The following is a 27,100-nucleotide window of genomic DNA, read 5'->3' on the forward strand; positions in this document are numbered from 1 at the left end:
CGAAGGGAAGTGGCAAATAAGAGTGAGAACAGAGAAATAATAATACACAATATATCTGTTATTCAAATAGACATGGTGTATGGAAGGGACAGATTGCCCTTTATTAAAAGGGAGATTAGGAGGGAAGAGAGGGGAGGGAGGGGTTATAAAAGGATAGAGGGGTCACAAAAGGATAGAGAATGACAGAGGAGAGGGAGCTGAGGTATTGGTAGTAGTTGTGCGTTTTCTAAATGTTCCTTTTTTCCCTCTTTAAAGGAAGTAAATACGAACTGGGTATAATAATGTATTGAAGGTTATTTAAGTGAGAATTTATACACGACATTGTAAAGATGTTATAATAGTATGTATACGATTCAAGGTGCCTCTCGATCAGCGGTATATGTTTTTGTAAAAATCATAAAAATAAAGGAGTTAAAAAAAAGGAGTGAACCACAATCCAGGAAAAGCTGGTTTTAAAGGTTGCAATTGCCTGAAAATTGTATATAGTCAGAATTAAAGTCTTCAATGATCAACATGCCACACATCTCCAAGACTTTATATTGGCAAGAATCCACCTTTGCTGGTTTTTAATTATTATAAGCTCTTTGACTTGAGTTTGGTGGGCTATAGGATTCTGGGAACAAGTGCATGTGTGCGTAAAAGCTAGAGCTGATGTCCAAAAGTGTGCAGAAATTAAAATTTCAGAAGCCGCATGGTGCTTCTGAGTCTTTTGGGAGATGTTCTTCCCCTCTAGGTAAGAGTTGACCAACTAAATTGTGAAGAAAAAAAAAAAAAAGAAGAGTTGGCCATGTTGGCTATGGATAAAGCAAGTTTTCTAAAAGTTTTAAAGAAAAACTATAGGCTTTCCAATACTTTACACGTAGATGTATATTATTGCACATGTTAAGGTTATTTACACTAAGCTTGTATTTTTATACTATATTTCCAAAGTCATTAATCATTTACCGTATATTCCGGTGTATAAGACGACTTTTTAACTTAAAAACATCCCCCAAATATAAGGGGATCGTCTTATACGCGGAGTATAAAATGTGAACCTTAAATCCTGACGTTGCCTGTGTGGATAATGATTGACATTAGTTTTACGTCACCATGTGGGTGTAAACAAAACAGCTGGTAGACAAGAACCCATCATGGCTCCACCAGCAAAAAGAAGGAAATATGAAGTAAATTTCAGGCTTAAAGCGGAGCTCCGCCAAAATTTTTTTTTTTTTAAAGTCAGCGGCTACAAATACTGCAGCTGCTAATTTTTAAAACATGGACACTCACCTGTCCAGGGTGCCCGCGATGTCGGCACCCAAGGCCGAACCGTCTCTCGGTCCTCGGGTGCTGCCGCCTCCATCTTCGGTAAGGGAATCAGAAAGTGAAGGCTTGCGGCTTCACTTCCCGGTTCCCTACTGCGCATGCGTGAGTCGTGCAGCACAATACGGATGGTCCCTGCTGTCTCTGGGACCTGTGTTTCCCAGCAGATAGCGGGGGGGGGGGGGGGGGGGGGGAGTGGCGTATCCTGAAAGGTGCCAATTGTGACACTGGAGGGGGGGAGGAATCCGATGAGCGGAAGTTCCACTTTTGGCTGGAGCTTCGCTTTAAAGTCGGAAACTTTGCCAAGGAAAATTATAACTGTGCTGATGCAAGACATTATGTAGTAACAGAAAAGATGGTCCGAGACTGGAAAGCAAATGAAGATGCATTAGAGTATGGCAAGGATTAAGTGTGCATTAAGAAGAGGCACCCCACATTGGCCAGAACTGGAAAATCATGTAGCAGATATGGGGCATGAGCATCGTCAACATGGTTATGTTTTTAAATGGCGTGCCTCGGAAGGGGTGTAGTCTTATACGGCGAGCATAGCCCAAAACCTGTGTTTTAACTGGAAAATTAGGGGGTCGCCTTATACGCCGGTATATACAGTAGGTTTTGAACAGCAGTTAAAGTGGTATTAAACCCAAAACCGAAATGTATTATATTGCAGCTTACCAATCAGATGTGGTGGCTGTATCAGTTTTCTTTTCTTTGGTCTTTTTCACCTCCTTAAACTAGCCAGTGACACACCTCCTATATTAGTGAGGCACAACTATGGAGGAATGAGCAGAGGAGGCACAGTAGCACTGTCAGTCTGGTGGGAGGGTAGTGTTAAATGTACCAGCAGATTTAAATACATTAACCACTTGCTTACTGGGCACTTAAACCCCCCTCCTGTCCAGACCAATTTTTAGCGCTGATGCACTTTGAATGACAATTGCGCGGTCATACCACTGTACCCAAACAAAATTTTTATCATTTTTTCCCACAAAGAGCTTTCTTTTGGTGGTATTTGATCACCTCTGCAGTTTTTATTTTTGTTAAAAAAATAAAAAAAAAAAAAAAAAAAAAAGATATATTTTTATATTTTGTTATAATATTTTGCAAACAGGTAATTTTTCTCCTTCATTGATGTACGCTGATGAGGCTGCACTGATGGGCACCGATAAGGCGGCACTGGTGGGCACTGAGAGGTGACTCTGAGAAGGAGCATTGATAGGTGGCACTGGTGGGCACTGAGAAGTGGCAATAATAGGTGGCACCAATAGGTGGCAGTGATTGGCACTGGTAGATTACACTGATAGGCAGCACTGATGAGGCACTGATTGGCACCACAGGTGAGCATTGATAGGTGGCACTGGTGGGCACTGGCAGGCAGTAATTGTGGGCACAGAGGAGGCCACCTCAACGTTGATCCAAACACCTCAAGCAGAACTTCACTCCCAGAAGAGAGTTTGCTCTGTTTCAACCCCAACAAGCAGAAACGCTGTTTTTTTTTTTTTTCTCCATTTCACTTTAATTATTTTTCTTTTGCCTCCCACCCCCTTGACATTCTAGGCCTAGGCTGAGTCTGCAGGCTCAGGCTTTGAGAGAAGCTGGAGGGCAGGCCCAGGGCATCATTGGTAGCATCATGGTCAAGGATGCAATACAATGTTCGTAAAAGTGGCAAAGAGTTGTATCATTCCTCTTTGCCATTTTTCTGTGCATTGTATTGCATCCTGGACCATGTGTTATATTTGTATATTTTTTTTATTATGTCTTTTCCAATAAATGTAATATATTTTTTCTATAACTTGATGTGGTAGTGCCTTCAAAGTCCCACCCCTAGGGGGTTCCTCCTTTTTTCAGGTTTACTTCCAAATGACAGAAATTAGCTGAGCAGTCTGAATGCATGCCCAGCTCCTCAGTATATAGATATGTTTTTAATTTACCTCAGCTGGTGGTTCTTGATCATTCGTCCAAGAAGCATCAGACCCCTTATCCCTGTAAAAAAAAAAAAAAAAAGAAATAAAATTGAAATGATAGGTTTAAAGAGATGAAAATAAATAAAACATGAATACATGAAAGTGTATAAAATTAAAAAAAGCAAGAAAAGCTAACCATAAACAAAGTAAGTTCACAAGACCCCCCAAATTTTTTTTCTGTTTTGGTACGAGCAGGAAAAGTTTAAAGCAAGAAACTTCATCCATATGGGGAAGTTCCCCTCTGCCTTTTCCTCCCCACCCTTCTCTCCCATATTTGGAAGTTTTTTTGGGGGAAGCAGATACATAGTTTTGACAGGTACCCACTCAAATTGCCTAGGCCGGGGCTCAGCAAGTCTCTGATCGCGATCTAACGGTCGACCACGGGCAGCCGGCAGGTAGATTGTGAACGTGGTTCTGCTTCCAACGCTTTCATGTTCAGAGCAGAGAGTGGGAGGCAGCAAAATGCTGGATGGAGGACAGAAGCGGGAGCCGCTGGAGTTAACTTTTCAGAATAACCAACAGGATATTCGTTGCTAGGACACTGGTCGGTCCTAGCAACCAATCACCAGCTTGTAATGAAAAGTTAACTCTGGCAGCTCCCACTCCTGCCCTGCTTTGGGGGATGGGGAGGCAGAGGACACTGCTTTCAGAGGGTAGATGATACTTTGTGGGGGGCCGGGGAAACTACAGTAGGTGGGCTAAGGTGAATTGGGGCAGAACACACTGTTTTGAGGGGGGTGATAGCAGAGGACGCTACTGTGACATACTGTGTGTTCATGTCGAATGTCGTCTTCTTATTAGAAGCTTGATAGGTTCTTTTTTTTTTTATATTTATTTTCTTAAAGCGTGCAGTTCATAAATCCTCCCCCCCCCCCTTTTTTGATTTTCTCCATGTTGTCCAGGTAGATCTCAAGCTCTGAAGGGTTCTCTACCCCTGACCTAGGATATCTGAGTAGAAGTTCCCCTCCTCCAATCTCTCTCCACCCCCTCTGGAAACTTTGGGAAAACGTCACAGCCAGCTGCCCATGCTGGCCTCTGAGATTGCAAACCGGTGAAGAAACCAGCTCGTGTGAGGATGTCACGATTTCTTCTTTACCACCGCTGTTGGCAAGTGGTTAAACCAAATCAGATATACATTAACGTTTGCCACCAAATCAAAGGCACACAAACGAAACCGTAAAAAATATTCTGATACTTTAGTAAAAGTTGTAGTACGCAGGGGAGACTAACTAGATTTTCTGTCTTTACCTTCACCCTGCTTCAGGCTGTCAAGTGTTGAAAGCACTCTAATACATTGTAATCATGCAAGTGATCAGCAGGTTGCACAGCTAAGGTCTGTAGCACTCCAGTGGCCAGCAGGGATGCACATCTAAGGTTAAGCTGGGTATGTGTTCTTTCATAAAATTATTGGAAAGAGCAGTACAGTGATGGACGCAAGCAAAGGTCACGTCCACGAATGGTGAAGAGCAAAATGATGACCTTTGAACTTCAGAAACCACTGTTTGAACCCATTAAGAGCCATTACTCTCTAAACTCACACATAAAGGTGGCATTCATTGTATCCATCACCGCTGAGAGCCAAGTGTCTAAACAGGCAGCGTTATACTGCAAAGAACCTGCTTTGGATTTGCATAAGAACACGGTAGTGTTGAGGCCCAGGACTTCCTCCTTGCTTTAGGTAGTTTCTGCTTTTCATCTAAATCCAGATATTGTTGTTCTTTCCCTTTGTTCAGTTCAAGTTTACTAAAAGGAAATGTTTTTTTCTTCCTATGTTTGGATGTGGTGGAGATCTACCTGAACAACGTGGAAGAGATCAAAGATCACCGAGGTGTGCCTTTTTAATTTTTTTCTAGCAAAAGAAATTTACTAACAAGACCAAAATAATAAGTATGGAGCGAGAATTCCTGCCAAGGCCACAAACCAAACCATTGTGGCTGCAGTATGTATACACCCCTGGCCGCTGCCTCTGCAGCTAAAGGGGGAGTGGTTGGGAGGTCGTAAAACTGCGGCTCAACCATTACTGCCCCCCAACAGCTAGTGTTAACGAGCCCTAATGCACACACTACTTTTCAAACTACCACCCAAGGCTTTGTTTAGACTTGCAGTTTTGGGGCAGCAAAAATGTGTGGTTGAGACGCATTGTTGCTGCCTGCAAACTGCCTCCCCCAAACTGCAAAAGGCCGCAGATGAGTATGCATACAAGTTGGGGCTGCGAAGCTTCACTTCATGCCCACAACAAAGTTCACCTGACACGTAGCAAGTCGCAGACGGCAAGCCTGACGAATGCTACACATTCAAGTAGATGGGGAATCCCCCGCAAACAACCCACAACCACATGCACTGCGGCATGTTTGTGTGCAAAAATGGTGTTAAAACAGGCGGTAAGAAGGTGTTACATCCCTTCCTGACATTGCCTGTCAGTAGCCTCTGGAGTGCGATATGAATGCAAACCGGGCTTCAGAGACAAGGGAGACTTAGACGCATATATAAAAGTTCAGCGCTTCTCTTAAACAACTTTTGTTAGAGAAGCGCTGCACTTTAACATATGTTTTTGTATTTACATGTGTCACCAGCAAATTTGTGCTACCTGCTTTTCATATGATTAAGTGGATGTGAGCGACTCTGTGTTACCCCTCACAGAAACTGGCACCACGGTTTATTGGGCCTTTCCGTATTCTCTGTAAGATCAACCCAGTGGCTTACGCATTAGACCTTCCTTCTAACATGCATATTTCAAATGTATTTCATGTCTCCTTATTAAAACCCTTGGTGTGGGTGCTTCACCACCTCGATATCACATCCTCGCCCAGTTCAGGTTGAGAACCATGAGAAGTATGAGATACAATCATTGACTCCCGTAGGTTCCATGGGCACATATAGTACCTGGTTCATTGGAAAGGGTACTGTCCGGAGGAGCCCTCTTGGGCCTCATCCTCGGAAGTACATGCTCCTGTCCTCCGTGCTTTCCATAGACGTTTTCCCTTAATGTAGTAGCCCTCCAAGGGTGAGGGGTCGTTGAGGAGCGGGTACTGTAAGGGGTGGGCTCAGCCCTTCCTTGACAGTTGTGGGTTAATTGCCAGCACTCATCGTTCCTTAGTGCCTCACCTGGTGATCATTTCCTGCTCATCAACCCTTCTGGCTATTTAACCACTTCCTACAGGGCACTTACACCCCCTTCCTGCCCAGGCCATTTTTCAGCTTTCAGCGCTGTCACACTTTGAATGACAATTGCGCGGTCATACTACACTGTACCCAAATGACATTTTTAACATTTTCTTTACACAAACAGAGCTTTCTTTTTGTGGTATTTAATCACTGCTGTTTTTTTTTTTTTTTTGTAAAAAATAAAATGAGGAATTTTTTTTATTTAGTTTGTCAGTAAATTTTGTAAATAAGTAATTTTTCGCCTTCACTGATGTGCGCTGATGAGGCGGCACAGATAGGCTGAACTGGTAGGTATTGATGAGGTGCCACTTATGGGCACCGATTAGGTGGCACAGATAGGCGGCAGTGATGGGCACTAATAGGTGGCACTGGTGGGCATGGATAGGCAGCACTGATAGCCAGCACTGACTGGCATCATTAATGGGCACTCATTGGTGGCCCTTGTGGACACTGATTGCTGGCACTGGTGGGCACGGATTGGTGACACTGGAGGCGCTATAATGTAATCAGGGCACTGATGATCAGTGCCCTGATTACATATTTTGTTGTCCCCTGCAAGGAGATGCTGCTGATCGTCCTTCCTCGCCACACACTGTCAGTGTGAGGCAAGGAGCGCTGATTACCAGCATCTCTGTGTTTACATGTGAGCGGCTGTGATTAGTCACAGCCGATCACACAGCGCGGACGCGGCTCTTTACAGAGATCGGGGCTGCGCCGTGTCCTAGCTGGTTTTGGGACAGCGTCCCAGAATGAGAGCCGCACCGCCCTGCCGTCATTTGATGGTGGGCGGGCGGCAAGTGGTTAAACTGCCCGGTTCATATCTCCCATGCCTTCGCCTTGGTCAACATATCTGAAGATTATTTGCTGTGTTCCTGTTAAAGACTTGCCTGGCTGATATAGTTCTGGTTCCTGATCCTGTTTGCTGTCTCCATCTGCGCTGTTCTCTGGCTTCCTGATTTACTGGCTTGCACTGACTACCCGCTTTGATTACTGAACTCTGGCTATGTTTTAACTATGTTTACTATTTGCACCATTTTTACCACCATATTAAAAAGGTGAGATTTTTACTGCATTTTCTGTCTCCGTCTGATCCATGGTTCCTGACAGGGATTTCATGCAAAAGCCACTGGGTGGTGCGCGCACTGCCTCGGTCTTCAGTCAGAGAAGGGTGGATAAAAATCGATTTTTTTTCTTTTTTTATATTTTAATCTTATTTTTTTTTCAGCTTTTGATCAAATTTTAATAAAATGCTTTTGGAGTAAAAATCTATGTAAATATACTTTTCTATTTATAATAAAAAATGTGTTTATTTCAGCATGGAATGGAGCTTACGTAGCATTAGGCTGTATATTCTGCAATATTTACATATTTGGTAAACTCATTCAATGAATCCAAGCTCGGCAAGCTGAGATAACATGCACTGCATTGATGCATTCACACAATTTCACAGTAACCATGAGAGTTCAGGAATATTCCTTTATCCCATTGTTTTGCAAATCTATGTACACTAAAAACTGTATGCTTGCATAATGCATCTGTACCAGGCTCTAAGTGTGAGGAGGAACCTTGTTATCTTTCTGCACATAGCTTGAAGTGCTTCATTCCTCTCTTGAGGAGTAAAATAGCAGCAGGCCATATTAAAAAAAAAAAAAAAAAAAAAAAAAAAAAAGAGACCCAGTTTCCTAGACAGTCCCATCACCCCTACAGTGAGAAAACACAGTTAACCCCTTGATTGTCCCCGGGTGTTTACCCCTTCCCAGGCAGTGAAATTTATAGAGTAATCAGTGCATTTTTATAGCACTGATCGCTGTATAAAATGGTCAATGGTCCCAAAAATGAATCAAAAATGTCCAATTTGTCTTCCGCAATATCGCAGTCCCGATAAAAATAGGAGGAGAGAGAGAGATCTGTGTTCATACTTAGTATGAACACACGATCTGTCTCTACTCCCCTTTACACATGCAGATCCCGGTTCTCGCTCTGTCACGAGCGATCACGGGTGCCCGGTGGTCATCGTGCCTGCCGGGCACTCGCGCCCCTAGTGGCCAAAAGGAAAAGTGACGTAAGGTAATGTCGATTTGCCCAGCCAAGCCAACCTGCCGCAGTAAAACTGTGGCAGCTGGTCCGGAAGTGGTTAAAGAATACCTGTCATTTCAGATCCATCGGGGCAGCGCCTGTTAGCGGGCATACTCTCATCTGCTGCCCCCACATACCTCACCTTGTTGTGTCACTGCAGCATCACCAGCCGTCCCATTAAAGTGAATGGGATTGTCGGTGAGTCAACAGCGGGTCAAAGGAGGAGCCGCTGCGGGACAGATGACAGTTGCTCTTAAACCACTTGCCGACCAGCCGCCGTCATACTGCTGCAGGTCGGCACGATCCCGCGAAGCGCCGTAGCTGTATGTCCCTCCCTTTAAGCGGGATAGCAGGCGTGCGCCCGCTGCACAGCGGGGGTGCCGATGCTCATGACTGTCGGGCGCAACGACCACCGGACACGAGTGATCACAGGCATGAGAGGCAGAACAGGGACGTGTGCGTGTAAACACACACACATCCCAGTTCTGTGAGGAGAGAGAGATGAGAGAAGCCGCGATCTCTCATCTCCTATAGTCAGTCCCATCCCCCACAGTTACAACACACACATAGGCAACACAGTTAACCCCTTAATCACCCTCTAGTGTTAACCCCTTCTCTGGTCAGTGACATGTACACAGTAACCGGTGCATTTTTATAGCAGTGAGCGCTGTATAAATGCAAATGGTCCCAAAAATGTGTCAAAAGTGTCCGATATGTCCGACATAATGTCGCAGTCCCGATAAAAGTCACAGATCGCCACCATAACTAGTAAAAAAAAATAAAAATGCCATAAATCTATCCCCTATTTTGTAGACGCTATAACTTTTGCGCAAACCAATCAATAGGGTTGTCCCGATACCACTTTTTTTTTTAGGACCGAGTACAAGTACCGATACTTTTTTTCAAGTACTCGCCGATACCGATACTTTTTTTTTTAATGTCACGTGACAGTGTTTTTTTTTTTTTTTTTTAAACAATGCTTTCTTTTTTTTCAGGGGGGGGTGAACGGTGTCTGTGTGTTTGTTTTTTTTAATTTACAATTTTAATTTTTTACAATAATATTTTTTTTATTCTTTATTGCAATATGTGTTTTTTTTTTTGTTTTTAAATCAGCCCTGTTGGGGGGCTTTGGTGAGATATCAGGGATCTTAACAGACCTCTGATATCTCCCCCTTGAGACAGAGAAAGAGACCGAGGATAGAGATTCCCCGGTCCCTTTCTCTGCAACCTCAGTTGCACTGAAAATGAATGGAGAGAAGACAGCGGCTCCTCTCCATTCATAAACTGAGACATCGTAATCACAGGAGATTACAATGTTTCAGTTATGTGAATGGACAGAGTCAGCTGACTCTGTCCATACACAAAGGAAGAAGGAGGAGGACAGCAGAACAGAGGGGTCAGTGGAGAGGGACATCAGATCGGAGGGGACAGCAGAACGGAGGGGACAGCAGAACGGAGGGGACAGCAGAACGGAGGGGACAGCAGAACGGAGGGGACAGCAGAACGGAGGGGACAGCAGAACGGAGGGGACAGCAGAACGGAGGGGACAGCAGAACGGAGGGGACAGCAGAACGGAGGGGACAGAGAAGGAGAGGGGAACGGCGGAACGGAGGGGGATAGCGGAGGGGGACAGAGGAACGGAGGGGGCATGGAGGAGGATGCAGTGACAGTCAGCGGTGATCGCGTGTGGGGGAGTTACAAGCACCGATCACCGCTGTATGTCACTAAAGCAGCTGAAAGCCGCGGGGGGGAGAAGCTTGTAACTCCCCCACGCGCCGATCACCGCTGACAGTCCAGGTATCGGGGGAAGCATCGGGAACATTTGCCCGAGTACAAGTACTTGGGCAAATGCTCGGTATCGGTGCCAATACCGATACTAGTAGTAGTATCGGGACAACCCTACCAATCAATATATGCTTTTTGCGATTTTTATTACCAAAAATATGTAGAAGAATACATAAACTGAGGAAAAAAATAGCTTTTTTTTTTTTGTTTATAGCACAAAAAGAGGTGGTCAAATACCACCAAAAGAAAGCTCTATTTGTGGGGAAAAAAGAGGACGTCAATATTGTTTGGGTACAGAGTCGCACAACCACGCAATTGTCAGTTAAAGCGACGCAGCGCTGTATCGCAAAAAATGGCCTGGTTATTGAGCAGCCAATTCTTCCGGGGCTGAAGTGGTTAAAAAAAAAAAAAAAAAAGTTTTCAAAATTGTCACACTTTTTTTTGTTTATAGCTCAAAAAATAAAAACCGCGGGGGTGATCAAATACCACCAAAAGAAAGCTCTATTTGTGAGTATTAAAAATAAAAAAAGGACAATTTTATTTGGGTATAGCGTCGCATGACCACACAATTGTCAGTTAAAATAACGCAGTGCTGTATCACAAAAAAAGGCCCGGTCATTTGAGGGTAAAACCTTCTGGGGCTGAAGTGGTCAATTATGAAAGTATAAAATGACCCAAAATAGCTGTATATTTTTATTGCGGTAAACTTTTAGGCTACCACATAAAAACTCTTCAAAATAAAATTCTCCTACTCTTGACAATCACGACCATATGTGTGTGCATTTTTGTTCTTCAAATCTGTAGTAAGGCCAAGAAATAGCACACATTTTGTCTTATTGTCCTACCTAAACACACAGACACTCACTGATACTTGCACCAACACTCACTAAACTTGATCAAGCCCTAAAATAGTTGATATTTGTTTTATTCTTTTCAACAGGGGTGATTTACTAAAGGTAAATAGACTGTGCACCTTGCACTCTGCAAGAAGTTGCTCCAGAGCTTAGTAAATGAGGGGAAGTTCTGCTGACTTTCATCATCCAATCATGTGCCAGCAAAAATGCGTTAGTTTTCCTTGCATAGGATTGGGTTTTAGTTGTAAAGTGAAGCATCCCCTCTTTTACTTAACTCTGGAGCAACTGCACTAGTAAACAGCCAATCATAGTAATCACACGAGCAGGATTTGGTTCTCCAGGCTCCTGATCATTAGTACGAGACCCAGAGCGGTCACAGACAGCTCGGCCTCTGTGTTAGGAGCCTGACTGAGTGTACCTCCAGCATTAACACAGGAATGCATATATGTGGCAACCAGAAGAAAGCCTAATTCTTTCACATTGCATAAATGTTTTATGCTGTCAATCATAAATAGATTAAGCAGTATGATGGGCTCTAATTTTCTTGTTTATATCTTCTTTCTTTTCTGCTGCCGTAGAAGAAAGTTGGAAAATTTTTATTGATCAGTGGCTGCAGCTGCTGATCAGTGTATTCTGACAGCAGCGAGAGCCTATGTCACAACACAACATCCCCGGGGGGTGGGGGTTTGGAACGTTCCCAGCCAATCCAACTCATTGGCTGAATTTAAAAAAAATCAAACAACCTTCTAAGGCCAACTTTAGTCACCTGGCTGTAGGATTAAAAATGCTGGAGGATAACCTAGACAGAGCTGAGGGTCAAAAAGTGGAGGGGCAGTTTGTGGCCCTTAGCTTGTTAGCCATAACAAACATGTACATGTATATACTTGCATCCTAATTTTGCAAATGTTTTGAAGTAGGAATGATGCGCCAGGATTGTGAGGGAGCTGAGAACCTCCTAAGTTAATACAAAACTAGGTGAGGAGTAAAAGTAGGCCAGGACTGAGTCTTCACAGTGGTTTGTTGTATATCGCACAGTTCAACTCTGGAAAACTTTAAAATTATTCAAAATATGTTGAAGAACCAACCTAGACCTAAATATAGTTGAAAACATTTTTAACAGTTTACATCTGGCTTTAAAATAAAAAACAGTGTACCTTTTTAAAGCATCTGGTATGATATATTGTGTGAAGTCCTCAACAGCTGGAGCAAAGTACAAAGTGTTTTTTATCTCAATTCCAGTGGATTCAATATGATCCTTTGAATTAAAGCGGATCACATAAAATGGATGTGGGACTGGTCCAAATATTTCAAATATCTGTGGGACAAAGAAAAAGGAAATGTCAAACAAACGCAAAAACCCACCATAGTGTTACAGTAAAAATCTTTGCTGGAGCTATATGCAAATTACAAGGCAATGTTATAGTAACAATAGTGCTCCTAACTGCAATTGAAGTGGTTGTAAACCCTTACAGACCACTTTTTGCTATAGGTAAGCCTATAATAAGGCTTTCCTGTAGCTACCCAGGATATCTCCTAAACCTGCACGGTTAAGGAGATATCCCCTGTATTTGCATGTGCCAACGTCATCAGCACATGTGCACTGAAGCATTGGCACGTATGTGCCGTTGCTTCAGTGAGTGTGCCATTACTGCGTGCATGCTCGGGAGTGACGTCATCGCAGCTCCGGCCAAGCACAGCGCCGGAGCCACGATACCCAGAAGTAACCCCCGGTGAGTGATGTCGCCTGCCGGTGCTGTGTCCGGGCACCGCAGAGAGGGCTTCGATCTCTATGCATACTAGCTCATTTTGCCTTTGTCTTGCAGGTGTTAGTTTTTTTTTTTCTCTCAAAGTGGGTGTACACCCACTTTGAGAAATGCTCTTCTCAAAAGTCACCTTACACATTAGTTCCATCTGAAAAGATCTATTAGAGAAATGTTCCCAATGGAAACAGTGGCGCTAAATAACAGATTAACGTAATAATGTGTAAAGGTGAGCCAGTATAAAAAAAAAAAATTGAATGTGATAGACCACCCACTGATGCTAGTGAGTCGGTATAGTAATCATGAAGTATTCCCTCCGGCTGATGGTGGAGACCTGTTTAACTTCATATAAAGTGTACAAATTAATAGTGACAACAATTCATACAAAATAAATAAAAAATGAAAAATAAATAGAAATAAATGAAACAAAGTCCATGCAAGATATTCAGTGTCAAAAAAGTGGATGAAGCAATTTTTCCATGCAATAAAACGTCTTCCACCATACCATCCGTGATCCACTCTTATGGAGCCGCACTCACCGGAAATATTTGCCTTGCATTCTCATGCTCGGCCAATAGGCAGAAATTTAGCCTTCCAGGGGCTAGCCAAAGTGAATGAAACTGTATTCACAGCATGTGCAATTCTTCAATAAGCAGCAATACTAATCAAGTGTATTCACATGAAAGAAATGATAATGCACAAGCAATGGACCAGTAGACCTGAGAGTCAGGGGTTTGGTGAAGAATCCTGAATGGCACTACTTTAGCAGTGGAATCTAAAACTGCATCAAGAGTTCCCACAAGAAGACCTGTGAGGCCCCCTCTGTCCTACCCATAGCCCCATCTCCTCTGCAGCACGAAGTAAGGGTTGGAGGTCTCGGTCACCCACAGCTTCCAGGCGTTCTTCAGAAGAGCCTCCTCCGGACAGGCTAGCCCCTGGGAGGCTAAATTTCTACCTATTGGCCGAGCATGAGAATGCAAGGCAAATATTTCCGGTGAGTGCGGCTCCATAAGAGTGGATCACAGTCACGGGTGGTGTGGTGGAAGACGCTTTATTGCATGGAAAAATTGCTTCATCCACTTTTTTGACACTGAATATCTTGCATGGACTTTGTTTCATTTATTTCTATTTATTTTTCATTTTTTATTTATTTATTTATTTTGTATGGATTGTTGTCACTATTAATTTGTACACTTTATATCAGGGGTCTTCAAACTACGGCCCTCCAGTTGTTCAGGAACTACAATTCCCATCATGCTTAGTAATGTCTGTGAATGTCAGAGTTTTACAATGCCTCATGGAATGTGTAGTTCCGCAACAGCTGGAGGGCCGTAGTTTGAGGATCCCTGCTTTATATGAAGTTAAACAGGTCCCCACCCTCAGTGGGAGGGAATATTGGATGATTACTACACATACTCACTAGCATCAGTGGGTGGTCTATCACATTCAATTTGTTTTTCATACTGGCTCACCTTTACACATTATTAAGTTAATCTGTTATTTAGCGCCACTATTTCCATTGGGAACATTTATCTTATTTACACTAGTTGGCAGATTTAAAGAATAATTGTTTTGATTTTGCACATAAGCGCAGTGGGGGAGCGGTTTTAGTGCCTTGTTGCGCGGCACTTGAACACCAATTTTCCAGTGAAAAGATCTATTCCCTAGCTTTCATGCTAATTTCTACTTAAGTCACTGACCAGGAATAAAGTAAGCAGCTCAGGTTTTCTGACCTCACCTCAACACTTTTTTTTGGAATTGGCAAACCAATGTAAGCAAGACAGCCGAGGAACTAGCAGTTTAGTTAGAGAGTCCATAGTTCCCTCATGACAAAATTATCTGAAGAAAAAAATACTCCAGATAAGTGGATCTATAATGCGAGGGAGGACCGGTGTTCAAGCAGAGTTGCAGATTAGTCAGCACTGCCTGAGTCAGTTCAGCCAATTCAGCAAAGGCCCAACGATTCATTGGCAGGGAAAAAAACCTAGAGCATTACTTTCCTCAAATGATAAATTTGTGTTCACAGTGTAATTATGTTCCTTGGCTCATGTTTGTCAGCTAAAACATTTTTTACCTTAATGCAGGGAATGCATGAATGTAAAAAAAAAATGTTTAGGAGATGCGATCAGGAAAACATATAATGTATATATTCCTCAAGATCATGACTGAGAACAACAAACTGTTTCGGCCGATGAACTCGATAAAGATAATTAGAAAATTTACTGGATGTAAACAAAATCATATCGCATGTTGAACAAGTGTTTGGTGTCAGCCATCTGGCACTGTTTTAGGAGCATGGGAAACATACATGAACAACAATAGTTAATGTGACTGGGCTCGAGTGCCTTTTGTTATGTGAATGATAAGAGTGGGAGGATAGTTTACAGCTTTATCATGAGCTCATTTTATGACTTCACTTTATTGTAGCCATGGAACAAATGGCACCAGTGTCAAAGAATGGAAAAAATAATATTACACAAAGACTATCAATACTGTAAAAATCGCTGAAATGATGCAGCTAAAAAATATGAACACAACACAGAACTGCAAAGAAGATTTAATGACTGTGTTTCTAAAGCGGCCCCAGTAGATAAAATACAAATACAAACTACCCATATGATTCTTCCAAGTCTGCAGACTGTCTGCAGGATATCAAGATGTTTATATTGGACAAATCTCTAAAGACTTCCCTCTCTTCACTACTGGCCAGACCACAAGGTATCTTTATGAATCATCATAATACTTTAGTTTGTACTGTACATATCTCATGCACGCCATATCAAGAGATCACTATCAGCAGCAAAATTATTATGATCAAAATACACCTTACTATTGGCTTTTCATAGTGTTGACTTTTTTAAGCAACCAGACACTAAAGTATCGGTCTTGTTAATACCAAATGTCTGTCTTGGGAAACAAAAACAAAAAAAAAAAAAAAAAAAAAAAAAAAAAAAAACACACATCCTCACAGATCCCATTTTAAGTGCAATACCCTGGCATCATCATCCACTAAGCAGTAACAAGTAGAGTGCACTAAATGGAAATTTTGGTGCCAAACCCAAAAATGCAGGATGCACTTGGCCGAAAACCGAAAATGACAGTTTTTAAAATATATTTATATTTTTATATATAATTGTATTATATTTTACTTAAATTAATATCAAATTTAAATGAATTTATCGTCGGCCTTTATTGGCACCTTTAGCACAAGAAAAGCTCAAGAAAAATGTATCCATTTAAATTCTATGTCTGCACACTGGTCCGTTGGGCTTCCACTATGGTGTTCAAAATCCTGCTTGCTGCATTATGGGGTTAAAAAATAAAATAAGCACCTCCCAGTTCAAATGCATTGAAAACGCAGCAAGAATGCATCATTACTACACCCGTGTTATGTTTTTGATGCAGATTTTGAGTCAAGTGACCTATGAAAAACATACCATAAGCACAGAAACGTGTGGTAAAATTGTGGCAAAATATGCGCAAATTCACAGTAAAATTGCGCTTTTTCTCTTATTGGCCGAATGCCGATAACACCATTTTCGCCCGAAATGTTTCAGCAGCCGAAATTTTGGCGCATCTCAAGTAACAAGTATAGTATTGGATATTTACACAAAGTTTAATGAACCTTTGCTCAGCTGCACATTATTATTATTACTATTATATTATTATTATACAGGATTTATATAGCACCAACAGTTTACGCAGCACTTTACAATATAAAAGAAGACAATAAAATACAAGAGGATTAAGAGGGTCCTGCTCAGAAGAGTTTACAATCTAATAGGGTGGGAAAAGTGGTACAAAAGGCTGTAACTGTGGGGAATGAGCTGATGGAAGTGGTAGGAGATTAGTTGAAGACGTGATAGGCTTTCCTGAAGAAATGAGTTTTCAGGGATCGCCTGAAGGTAGCAAGAATAGGGGATAGCCGGACCAGTGGAGGTAGTGAGTTCCAGAGGATGGGAGAGGCTTTGGAGAAATCCTAGAAACAAGCATGGGAGGAGGAGAAGAGGAGAGAGCTTGAGAGTTGGTCTTGAGAAGAGTACGATTTGGGTGATATTTGCAGACAAGATTGGTGATGTAGTTCGGGGCAGATTTGTGAATGGCTTTGTATGTTGTGGTTAGTATTTTGAATTTAATTCACTGGGTGATTGGGAGCCAGTGTAGGGATTGGAGGAGAGGGTTGGCAGACACTGAGTGATTGGTAAGGTGGATAAGTCTGGCAGCGGCATTCATGCTAGACTGAAGAGGGGATAGCCTATGGAGAGACAGGCCAATGAGAAGGGAGTTGCAATAGTCAAGGCGAGAGATAACAAGGGAGTGAATGAGGAGCTTGGTGGTTTCATTTGTTAAAAAGGGGCGAATTTTAGAGATGTTGTTACGGAGGTGAATTCTACAAACTTTTGACAATTGGACTTGGGGCTGAAATGACAAGTCAGAGTCTAGGATTACACCTAGTACCCTGGCATGAAGGGAGGGACCAACAGTTGCATTGTTGATTTTGATGAAAAAGTCATGGAGGGGGGCACGTACAGGGGGGAATATAATAGCTCAGTTTTAGAGAGATTTAGTTTAAGGAAGTGGTGCGACATCCATGCTGATAAGTCAGTTAGTAATGCGAGAGGAGACTGTAGGAGTGAGGTGAGGAGTAGACAGATTTGGGTGTCATCGGCGTATAAGTGGTATTGGGAGCCGTGGGCGGTTATCAAGTGACCAAGAGAAGAGGTGTAGATAGAGAAGAGAATGGGTCCAAGAACAGAGCCTTGGGGGACCCCCACAGAAAGGGGCAATGGGGAGGAGGAGACAGAGTTGTAGGTGACACTGAAGGAGTGCTGTGATAGATAGGCAGAGAACCAGGATAGAGCAGAATCTCGGAGGCCAAGGGAATGTAGTTTATTGAGAAGCAGCGGGTGGTCAACAGTATCAAAGGCCGCAGAGAGGTCAAGTAGTAGGAGTATGGAGTATTGGCTGTTGGTTTTAGCAGTTAGTAAATTGTTAGTGAGTTTTAGTAAGGCAGTTTCCGTGGAGTGCTGAGAGCGAAGGCCAGACTGTAATGGGTCAAGAAGGTTATTTTCACTGAGGTAGGAGCTAAGATGGTTATACACTAAGCGTTCTAGAAGTTTAGAGGTGAATGGAAGCAATGAGATGGGTCTTAAGCTGTTTAGATTGGTGGGGTCCAGTGAGGGCTTTTTAAGTATGAGAGTGATCTGCGCATGTTTTAGAGGGGAGGGGAAGGTGCCACTAGAGAGGGAGAGATTAAAGATGTGAGTGAGGGAGCATAGGATAGAAGAAGAGGGTGACTGTAGTAGTTGTGAGGGAACATGATCCAAGGGACAATTGGTTAGGTGGGCATCTGAGAAAAGTTTTGTAACCTCTTCAGTAGTAGCCAATTCAAAAGAGGAGAGTGTTGAATGTGCTGTTAGGCAAGGTATGTTGGGTGGGGAAGATGTACGCACAGTGGAGGTGTCCTCACGAATTGCATCAATCTTGTCTTTAAAGTGATTGGCAACCTCTTGGGCAGTGAGTTAGTGGGTAGCAGGGTTGGGGGACGAAGCAGGGAGTTAAAGGTTGAGAAGAGCTGACAGGGACTGGATGACAAAGTATTAATAAGAGAAACAAAGTAGGCTTGTTTGGCAGCATGGAGGCAGGAACTGTATTTTAGAAGGGCAATTTTATATAGGGTGAAGTCCTGCAGGCATTTGGTTTTACGCCACAGTCGTTCAAGAGCACGACAATGTCTCTTGAGATTTCTACTATTGTCAGTTTGCCAGGGTTGCAATGGCCGGGGCCTGATTCTGCGTGTGGTTAGAGGAGCAAGTGCATCTAGTAATAATGAGAGCGAACTGTTGTAGACAGAGGTGGCCAGGTGAGGACAGGACAGGGGAGAGATTATGTCATATAGGTGGTCAGTAGCAGAATAGAGAAGAGAAGGGTTAAGGTGGCGAAGGTTCCTACAAGTAATCGTTTGCTGCATGGAGGGGTGGATGGTTGGAGGCAAGGATACAGTGAAACTAATGAGGTTGTGATCAGAGAGAGGAAAGGGGGTGTTTGTGAGGTTGCCAGGTTTGCAGAGATGGGAGAATACAAGGTCAAGGGTATTACCATTGGAGTGAGTGGCAGTAGGTGTCCATTGTGTTCGGCTGTTAACATTGACAGGAATGTTGAAGTCACCAAGAATGATCATGGGCATTTCAGAGGAGAGAAAGTAGGGTAGCCAGGCAGCAAAGTCATCAAGAAATCGTGATACCGGTCCAGGAGGCCGATAAATTGCTGCAATAGGTATCTCAGGTTCCACAGTCCATGCAAGGAGACATCAGGCCCTGGGGCTTGACTACAGCTGGATGAATATCACACTGTCCATGACATTGTATCAAGAAAAAGAATATTCCCTGAGTTAATAGAGCTTCAAGACCTGCTGTTTCTTCTTCCATATAACACCTTAACACAAGCCTGCATTGAGATTGTTTTTAGGCATCCACAGCCACGCATGTGCAGAACTGCAACAACTGAGAAAAATACCAGAACACTGCCTGGTATCGCATAAGCCACACCTCCTGAACCAGGCAGCCCTGTCATCTAAGGCAAGTACAAGATATAGTTATACAAGTAAAGGGAATAAGGATTGTTATACAAAAGTAGAATTCTACTAAGATTGTAGTAAATCCCTACATATACACAGTGAAGTGACTGGTCTCAGGTTTCAGATTAAAAAAATCCTCCTACATGCACTGTACCTGTTTATTTGTAGCCACTTCTTTTGACGTTTTCGAAAACACAGATCCAAGGATTTTTCTCTGAACAGCTCTGGGGCAGTTTTCCTTCTACTATCACCAAGGATGAGGCACCATTCCTCCCACTGACATCCACATTGGGGCATTATGTCTTCCGTGGACACAACGATTGGGCACTATTCCTTCCCCTGACACCCATGATAAGGCATAATTCCTCCCACCAACACCAATGAAGGGGCAGTATTCCTCCTCACATCTACCACAGGTGCTATGTAATATTTAGTCTGCGCCCCCCCCCCAAAAAAAGTCGGAAGGACAGTAAATTGGCCCATTGTTTAGAAAGTTTGGAGACCCCTAACCCTGAGGGGTGGCTGTGGACGTGGTATACTTGGATTTTGCAAAAGACTTTGACACAGTTCCCCACACACGGCTAATGTGTAAGGTAGAGTCTTACAGGCTTGGAAAGATCAATTTCTAAATGGATAGAAAACTGGCTAAAAGACAGAATTCAGAGAGTAGTGGTTAATGATTCTTACTCTGAAGGGTCTAAGGTTATCAGTGGTGTACCCCAAGGTTCAGTGTTGGGACCATTATGCTTTACTATATTTATAAATGATATAGGGTCTGGGATTAAAAGTACCATTTCAGTTTTTGCAGATGACACCAAGCTATGCAGTGGAATAACTTCCTTAAATGATGTCTCCAACTTACAAACCAACCTCAATGCACTGTTTAATTAGGAAACTATGTGGCAAATGAGGTGTAATGTTGATAAATGTAAAAGGTATGCACTTGGGGGCTAAAAATACTCATGCATCATACATATTGGGGGGGGGAGTACAACTGGGGATATCAATGGTGGAGAAGGATCTGGGTGTTCTGGTAGATCATAAGCTTAATAATAGCATGCAATGCCAAGCTGTGGTTTCTAAAGCGAGCAAAATCTTCTCTTGCATGAAGAGAGGTATGGACTCCAGAGAGATATTATTTTACCCCTGTACAAATCATTAGCAAGACCTCAGCTGGAATATGCAGTTCAGTTTTGGGCACCAGTTCACCAAAAGGATATTGGGGAACTGGAGAAAGTGCAGAGAAGGGCAACCAAACTGATAAGAGGCATGGAGGAGCTCATTTATGAGGAAAGATTAGAGGAACTGAATTTATTCTCTTGAGAAGAGGAGATAAGGGGGGGGATATGATCAACATGTATAAATACAGAAGTGATCCTGGTGGTGAGTTATTCACTTTAAGGTCATCCCAGAGGACAAGGGGGCACTATTTACATCTGGAGGAAAAGAGATTTAATCTCCAATTAAGGAAAGGTTTTTTCACAGTAAGAGCTGTGAAAATGTGGAATAGACTCCCTCGAGAGGTGGTTCTGGCCAGATCAGCAGGTTGCTTTAAAAAGGCCTGGATTATTTTCAAAAAGTACATAATATAACTGGATGCTAACATTTATAGGTAAAGTTCATCCAGGGAATATCCAATTGCCTCTTGGGGGATTAGGAATTAATTTCTCCCCTGCTGGAGCAAATTGGACCATGCTTTGCTTTTTTTTTTGGCAATCCTCTGGAGCAAATGTGGGTATAGGATTGTGCATAGGGGAGTCTATGCCCCCCCCCCCCCCCCCCCTTATTCGTTGAACTAGATGGACTAAGGACTTGTCTTTTTTTTTTCAACCTAACTATGTAGACAGACATTCCTCAAGTCATTGGTCATCCACAGGTTAAACACAGCCAAGCTTTGCATTCCTGTTCTCTGGGGCACTACTTGACCCCATCTCTTAGAGAGAGTGGTTCAAGCTGAGATGGAGGAACTCATTAACTCATTGCCATCTCGCATGATACCCTATCTAAATTCAGTACTTGCTAGAAACATTTTCAAACTACACCAGAATATGCTTGTGGGCACTGACTGTAGTCAGCATATGTAGGCCATGGAGCCCATACTATACACACACACACAAATCTGGCGTTTAAATTTCCTGACACTTATGGGGGGGGGGGGGGGGGGGGAGGGACGTAGGGTTGCGAGTCCTTTTCTCTCGACCACCAGGCTCCACTATCTACCTCTTTTCTCCACCCCCCCCCCCATTTCCCCTTTCTTTTTAAGGTAAAACCATTAGCGATTACTGATGAGTGTGTTTTTTGTTAAGATTATTTACGTTATTCTAACTTTGTGTATTTCATATGTATGAGGCAATCAAATTTAAAAAAAATTAAATTGCATGCAAAGTTGTGTTTCTGTGAAGATTTCTCACAGAATCAAATATGACATACAAAAAGACGGGGTGGTTGTTTCAAGGAGCACAATACTTGAACAAAAATTAGCCGCATGGTCGAGTTGCCAGGAAGAAGCCTTTACTGTGCCAATGTCACGAAAAAGTCTGGTTACAAAATGCCTGGCTACATCTCGGCACACTTCACAGCTTCTGGCACACTGTAATCTGGAGCGAAGACTTATTTCTGGCAACTCATTCATGCAGCTAATTTTTGTTCAAGTATCGTCGTATTGTGCTCCTTGAAAGAACCACAGTCTTTTTTCCAGAACAGCCTGTATTTCTCCTGTAGGTTTTTCTTTGTATCTAGAACAATGCTTCTGGCTGCAATCTTTCTTGGTCTACCTAACCATGGCTTGGTATCAAGAGATCCCTGAATTTCCCACTTTTAATAAGTAAATTGAAATTGAACAGTACTGACTGGCATAATCAGGACTTTGGATAGTTTTTTTTTTTTTATATAAACTTTGCCCATCTTTATAAATTTCCATTTACCTTGTTACGCAGGTCTTTTGACAGTTCCTTTCTGCTCCCCATGGCTCAGTGTCTAGCCCGCTCTGTGCATCCACATAAGCACTAACAAACGCATTAGACTATTTATACACAGACACTAATTGCAATTTAAAAAGCCATAGATGTGGGAAATTAACCTTTAATTGCTATTTTAACTTATGTACGTCACCTTGTGTGTCTGTACCAAGGCCAAACATTCCATTTACCATTAGGATTTAAAAATAGCCAAAGAACTGTGAGCCAATAAATGGCTTCATTTGATCACTATCCTTAAATTAAAAGACAGTTTTCTGGCATGATCGGTCATACTTTCAATATCCATGCCAAAATGTCACAATTTCTGCCATGCTACGCAAACTTTTGAGCACAACTGTATATGTAGTAAAAAATAACTCCGCAATGGATAAACCTATTATTACTAGAACTATAGGCATTTTTTTATTTAATTTTGACACAGCAAGGAAGGGTTGTAACCCCTATGATTTTTTATTTTTTTTGTCATCTGTATCCCATTGGGGGATATCTCCATTCACTTCTTGCACTATAGCCAAACAGGAAGTGAGAGGAAGTCTCTGCAAATTAAGGGAATTCCTTGGGGACCCCAGGTCATCAGAAAAAGTGTCCCCATAGAGAGATTTTCCATCACTTTTCTGGGAACAACCCAAAATTTGGGATTTTTTTTTACTTTCGACAATAATGGTAAACGGGAGAAGGTGAATCTCCCTAGTGAAGGCACAGACAGCAATAAAATCTTACAAATGTTCTAATCCCTCTCCCCTCGATCCAACAAAAAAAAAACATTTGCTTTTAGTTATACTTTAAGACACTTTCAGCAATGAGTCAAAGTTCCTAAGTAGTATTGTGTAGAATATGCAAAATGCTCATGTGTCTCTATAATCCTTTAGTGCACTAGAGGAGGTCATTGTGTAGACACACGTGGACTTTTTCCTAGTACCTTTTACTCCACCTTTGGCAACACTGAACACACTGGAGTGAGACTTTATTGCAACCCTACACTTGCAGCCATTGGTATGCTGCATGATATATACAATACTGCCTAGAAACTTTGATTAATCGCTGGATGTGTCCTAACAATAGGTGTAGCTATTGCAGTTTATGATGGTCCTATATTTTTCGTCTTGGGATTTTTCATTTGACAGAACACCTGCAAAGTTTTTTTTTTATATAAATATGCCCCTAATGGCCCATACACACGATCCGAAAATCGGATGAAAAATACCGCTTTCCACGCGATCGTACAATAATCGGATTGTTAGTACACAGCTTTCGAGAGCCGATCACTATAGTTCATCGATATTATTTGATTGGACAAGCACGAACATTTTCCTCGTATGATACCAGATCGTACGATTTTCAGTACAGTTGACATCCGAAAATACAATACAAATACACTACAACACATGACATCACTTCCGATTTTTTTTTCTGTCGTAGGAGAATTTGTGACTTTAGTAAACTATTCAATTTCTACTTGCGACTAGTAAGCGAAAAAAGTCAGACGATCTGTCGTCCGATTTTCAGATCGTGTGTTAAACAATTCTAATAACGTCATATGTATTTTGCCCCTTTTCCCTAATAAAATGGGTTTTTACATTTTCGAATAAAGTCCCAGCTGTGACTCTTTTTTTTCTCTCAAAATAGATAGAAAAAAGAAGCAGTCATAATAAACCACAGATCCTCTCAAGAAAACACTCTTCCTAAAATTAATTTATTTAACAGGAACTCTGGACATGCTCTTAGAAAACTGGTGTCAATCACTAGTGGCAGTTGATTCACATGAGATTTCAGTCCTTGGAAATAAAGCAGAAAACCATAAGAAAAAAAAAGAGAATGGAAGAAAACTGTACACGTTCCCAGAAACCATAGGGGATTACAGCTTGATTTATACCTGCTGAAAACGTCAGACCCCTTTTACTAAAGGGTAGGATGATAGCTGAGAAATGGCTGATTTATTCCTAAGCACAAGTAAAAACGGTCTTCTATGCTTCGGATTACAAAATAGTGTGTTATTACCTTGTCTGCACTATGTATAAACAATCGTGTGCAGATAAAATAATGTACTCCTCAAACAAAGATATCCTAATAAAAACATGCACTTGAAATATAGACCATCATGAAATTTTCCTGATTAATGGCCTCTACTTGTTTGTGTAAAGGCGTTTCCATGTACGGTCTTTAGCTCTACAATGGAGAATGAACTGCAGCGCCAGTCCACCCCACTTAATTCGGTTATATATTCAAAAGAGACGGATTACTTACCAAATTGAATGTTTAATGAACACGGTAAATAAGGGGACACTGATCAACTTCACCAAATCATGCCCTTCAATCCCCCCCCCCCCCGACACATAATTTAATCCCATTTACTAACATTTATAAAGTGAACTTTCACTTGAAAGGCCTGTTTACATAATTCGTCACTTGCAAGTTATTCATTCCTCACTTGTAAATGTATGTGGACACTGGCAATACCATAAGCTAAACTTTCATTAATGTTAAAGAAAACCAGGATAAAATGAAAGACTAAAGTGCAACAGAGGAAAACATATGTATAAGACAGCGCTGTACCTATATGGAGCCTGGTATCCCTGGAGGTGATCCATGATATGGTGCTCTTCAAGGGGATCCCATGGGTAGGTAAAGGGAAAAATGTAGTCCTCATGGGGATTTAGCTGCTGCCTTGTTGGTAGTGACGTGAAGTGTAGGATAAGTGTAAATGAGATTTGAGGTGCGCTCGATGTGCAATGGAATTCACTTTCCAAGATTTTAAAGAATCAGCATTCGGGTACAGAGTTGCTTATGACAAGCCTAGGTGCTTGATGATTGGCCAAGAGCTGTTAGATAAAATCAAGCAAATTCTTAAACCTGTTTAAAAAGTGTCTAAACCCAAGAACAAAATTGCCCCCAACCTCACAAGAGTGCACACTCTCAAATTCAAAACTATCGCTTGTGTTCTCATCCACAGTAGTTATAAAGCTCAGTGCCGCAGCGATAGGACAGACAGGGCACTACACATGTGCATCACTTAAATCCGAGAGAGCGCATTCTTGTGATGGCAGAGGCAAGAATCAATGGCTGGAGCATAGGCTGAAGCATCATAGCAACAACCTAAGTAACGAGACAGAACGGAGGAATGCTGTCTGTTGGGAGTTTTACAGTCAGACTGCTGGATGTGGCGAAAATAGCCAACAGCTATAGTAGGTAAATTATTCAATACTGTTCATGGCAGCAGTCTGTTGTCATCCACTGGCAACCTTTAACTGCATAGCCATTTTTGTTTTTTGCAAAAGTGAGCCAACCCTTTAGGTAAATATGAAATATAGCCTATGCATATTTTCCTTTCAACGTCTAAGTCTGCTGGTCGAGCAGTTAACATTTTCCAGGCTTTCAGCTTGATTCGTTGATGAAAGTTATTTACACACTACTCATCTAGATTGAATCTTCCCTGTGACAATGTATCCCATATCTTTGAAAAAGCTTGAAAAACAAAAAGAGTAACTTCACTCTTAAGTGTCCTGTGAGGTAGCTCTTGTTTTACAAGCTCCTTCTATGATTTCTCAGGGACTATGTCAAAGGGTCCCAGGGACTAAAGTGCTACTGAATAGACCACACACCTCACGCTCCTCATCCTCCCATATCCAACTGCTCGGTCTGAAGTGTAAACCTGACAAAGAACCTTTGAATACCTCATTGTGATCCTTTCCTTTGGAATAACCCTTTGGGTATCCTTTCATGTATTATACAGTATGTTAATTTGTAAAGTACACATTGCACAAATACACTATATTGTTAAAAGTATTGGGACACCTGCCTTTACACGCACATGAAGTGTAATGGCATCCCAGTCTAAGTCCGTAGGGTTCAGTATTGATTTGGCCCACCCTTTGCAGCTATAACAGCTTCAACTCTTCTGGAAAGCTGTCCACAAGGATTAGGAGTGTGTCTATAGGAATGTTTGACCATTCTTCCAGAAGCGCATTTGTGAGGTCAGGCACGTATGTGATCGAGAAGGCGTAGCTCGCAGTCTCCGCTCTAATTCATTCTAAAGGTGTTCTATAAGGTGAGGTCAGGACTCTGTGCAGGCCAGTCAAGTTCCTCCATCCCAAACACGCTCATCCATGTCTTTATGAACCTTGCTTTGTACACTGGTGCGTAGTCATGTTGGAACAGGAAGGGACCATCCCCAAACTGTTCCCACAAAGTTGGGAGCAAAAAATTGTCCAAAATGTCTTGGTATGCTGACACCCTAAGGAACTAAGGGGCCAAGCCCAACTCCTGAAAAACCACCCCACACCATAATCCCCCTCCCCCCAAATGATTTGACCCAGTGCACAAGGTCCATAAAAGATACAGATGAGCGAGTTTGGGGTGGAGGAACTTGATTGGCCTGCATAAAGTCCTGACCTCAACCTGATAGAACACCTTTGGAATGAATTAGAGCGGAGACTGCGAGCCAGGTCTTCTCGTCCACATCAGTGCGCTTCTGGAAGAATGGTCAAACATTCCCATAGACACACTCCTAAACTTTGTGGATAGCCTTCCCAGTAAGAGTTGAAGCTGTTATAGCTGTAAAGGGTGGGCCAAACTCAATATTGAACCCTACGGCCTAAGACTGGGATGCCATTAAAGTTCATGTGCGTGTAAAGGCAGGCGT

General features: G+C 42.3%; 1 protein-coding gene across 1 annotated transcript in view; it reads right to left on the reverse strand.

Annotated features, from left to right (window-relative positions):
• Positions 1–27,100, reverse strand: part of NAF1 (nuclear assembly factor 1 ribonucleoprotein) — a 107,742-nt gene that overhangs the window by 14,301 nt on the left and 66,341 nt on the right. Inside the window, exons 6-7 of the mRNA XM_073606032.1 lie at positions 12,301–12,461; positions 3,234–3,285 (exon numbers count right to left, since the gene is read on the reverse strand). Of these exons, the coding sequence (XP_073462133.1) occupies positions 3,234–3,285; positions 12,301–12,461 (213 nt within the window). The remainder of the gene's footprint in view (positions 1–3,233; positions 3,286–12,300; positions 12,462–27,100) is intronic.

Source organism: Aquarana catesbeiana, linkage group LG01 (assembly GCF_042186555.1).
Source record: "Aquarana catesbeiana isolate 2022-GZ linkage group LG01, ASM4218655v1, whole genome shotgun sequence".
NCBI lineage: Eukaryota > Metazoa > Chordata > Amphibia > Anura > Ranidae > Aquarana > Aquarana catesbeiana.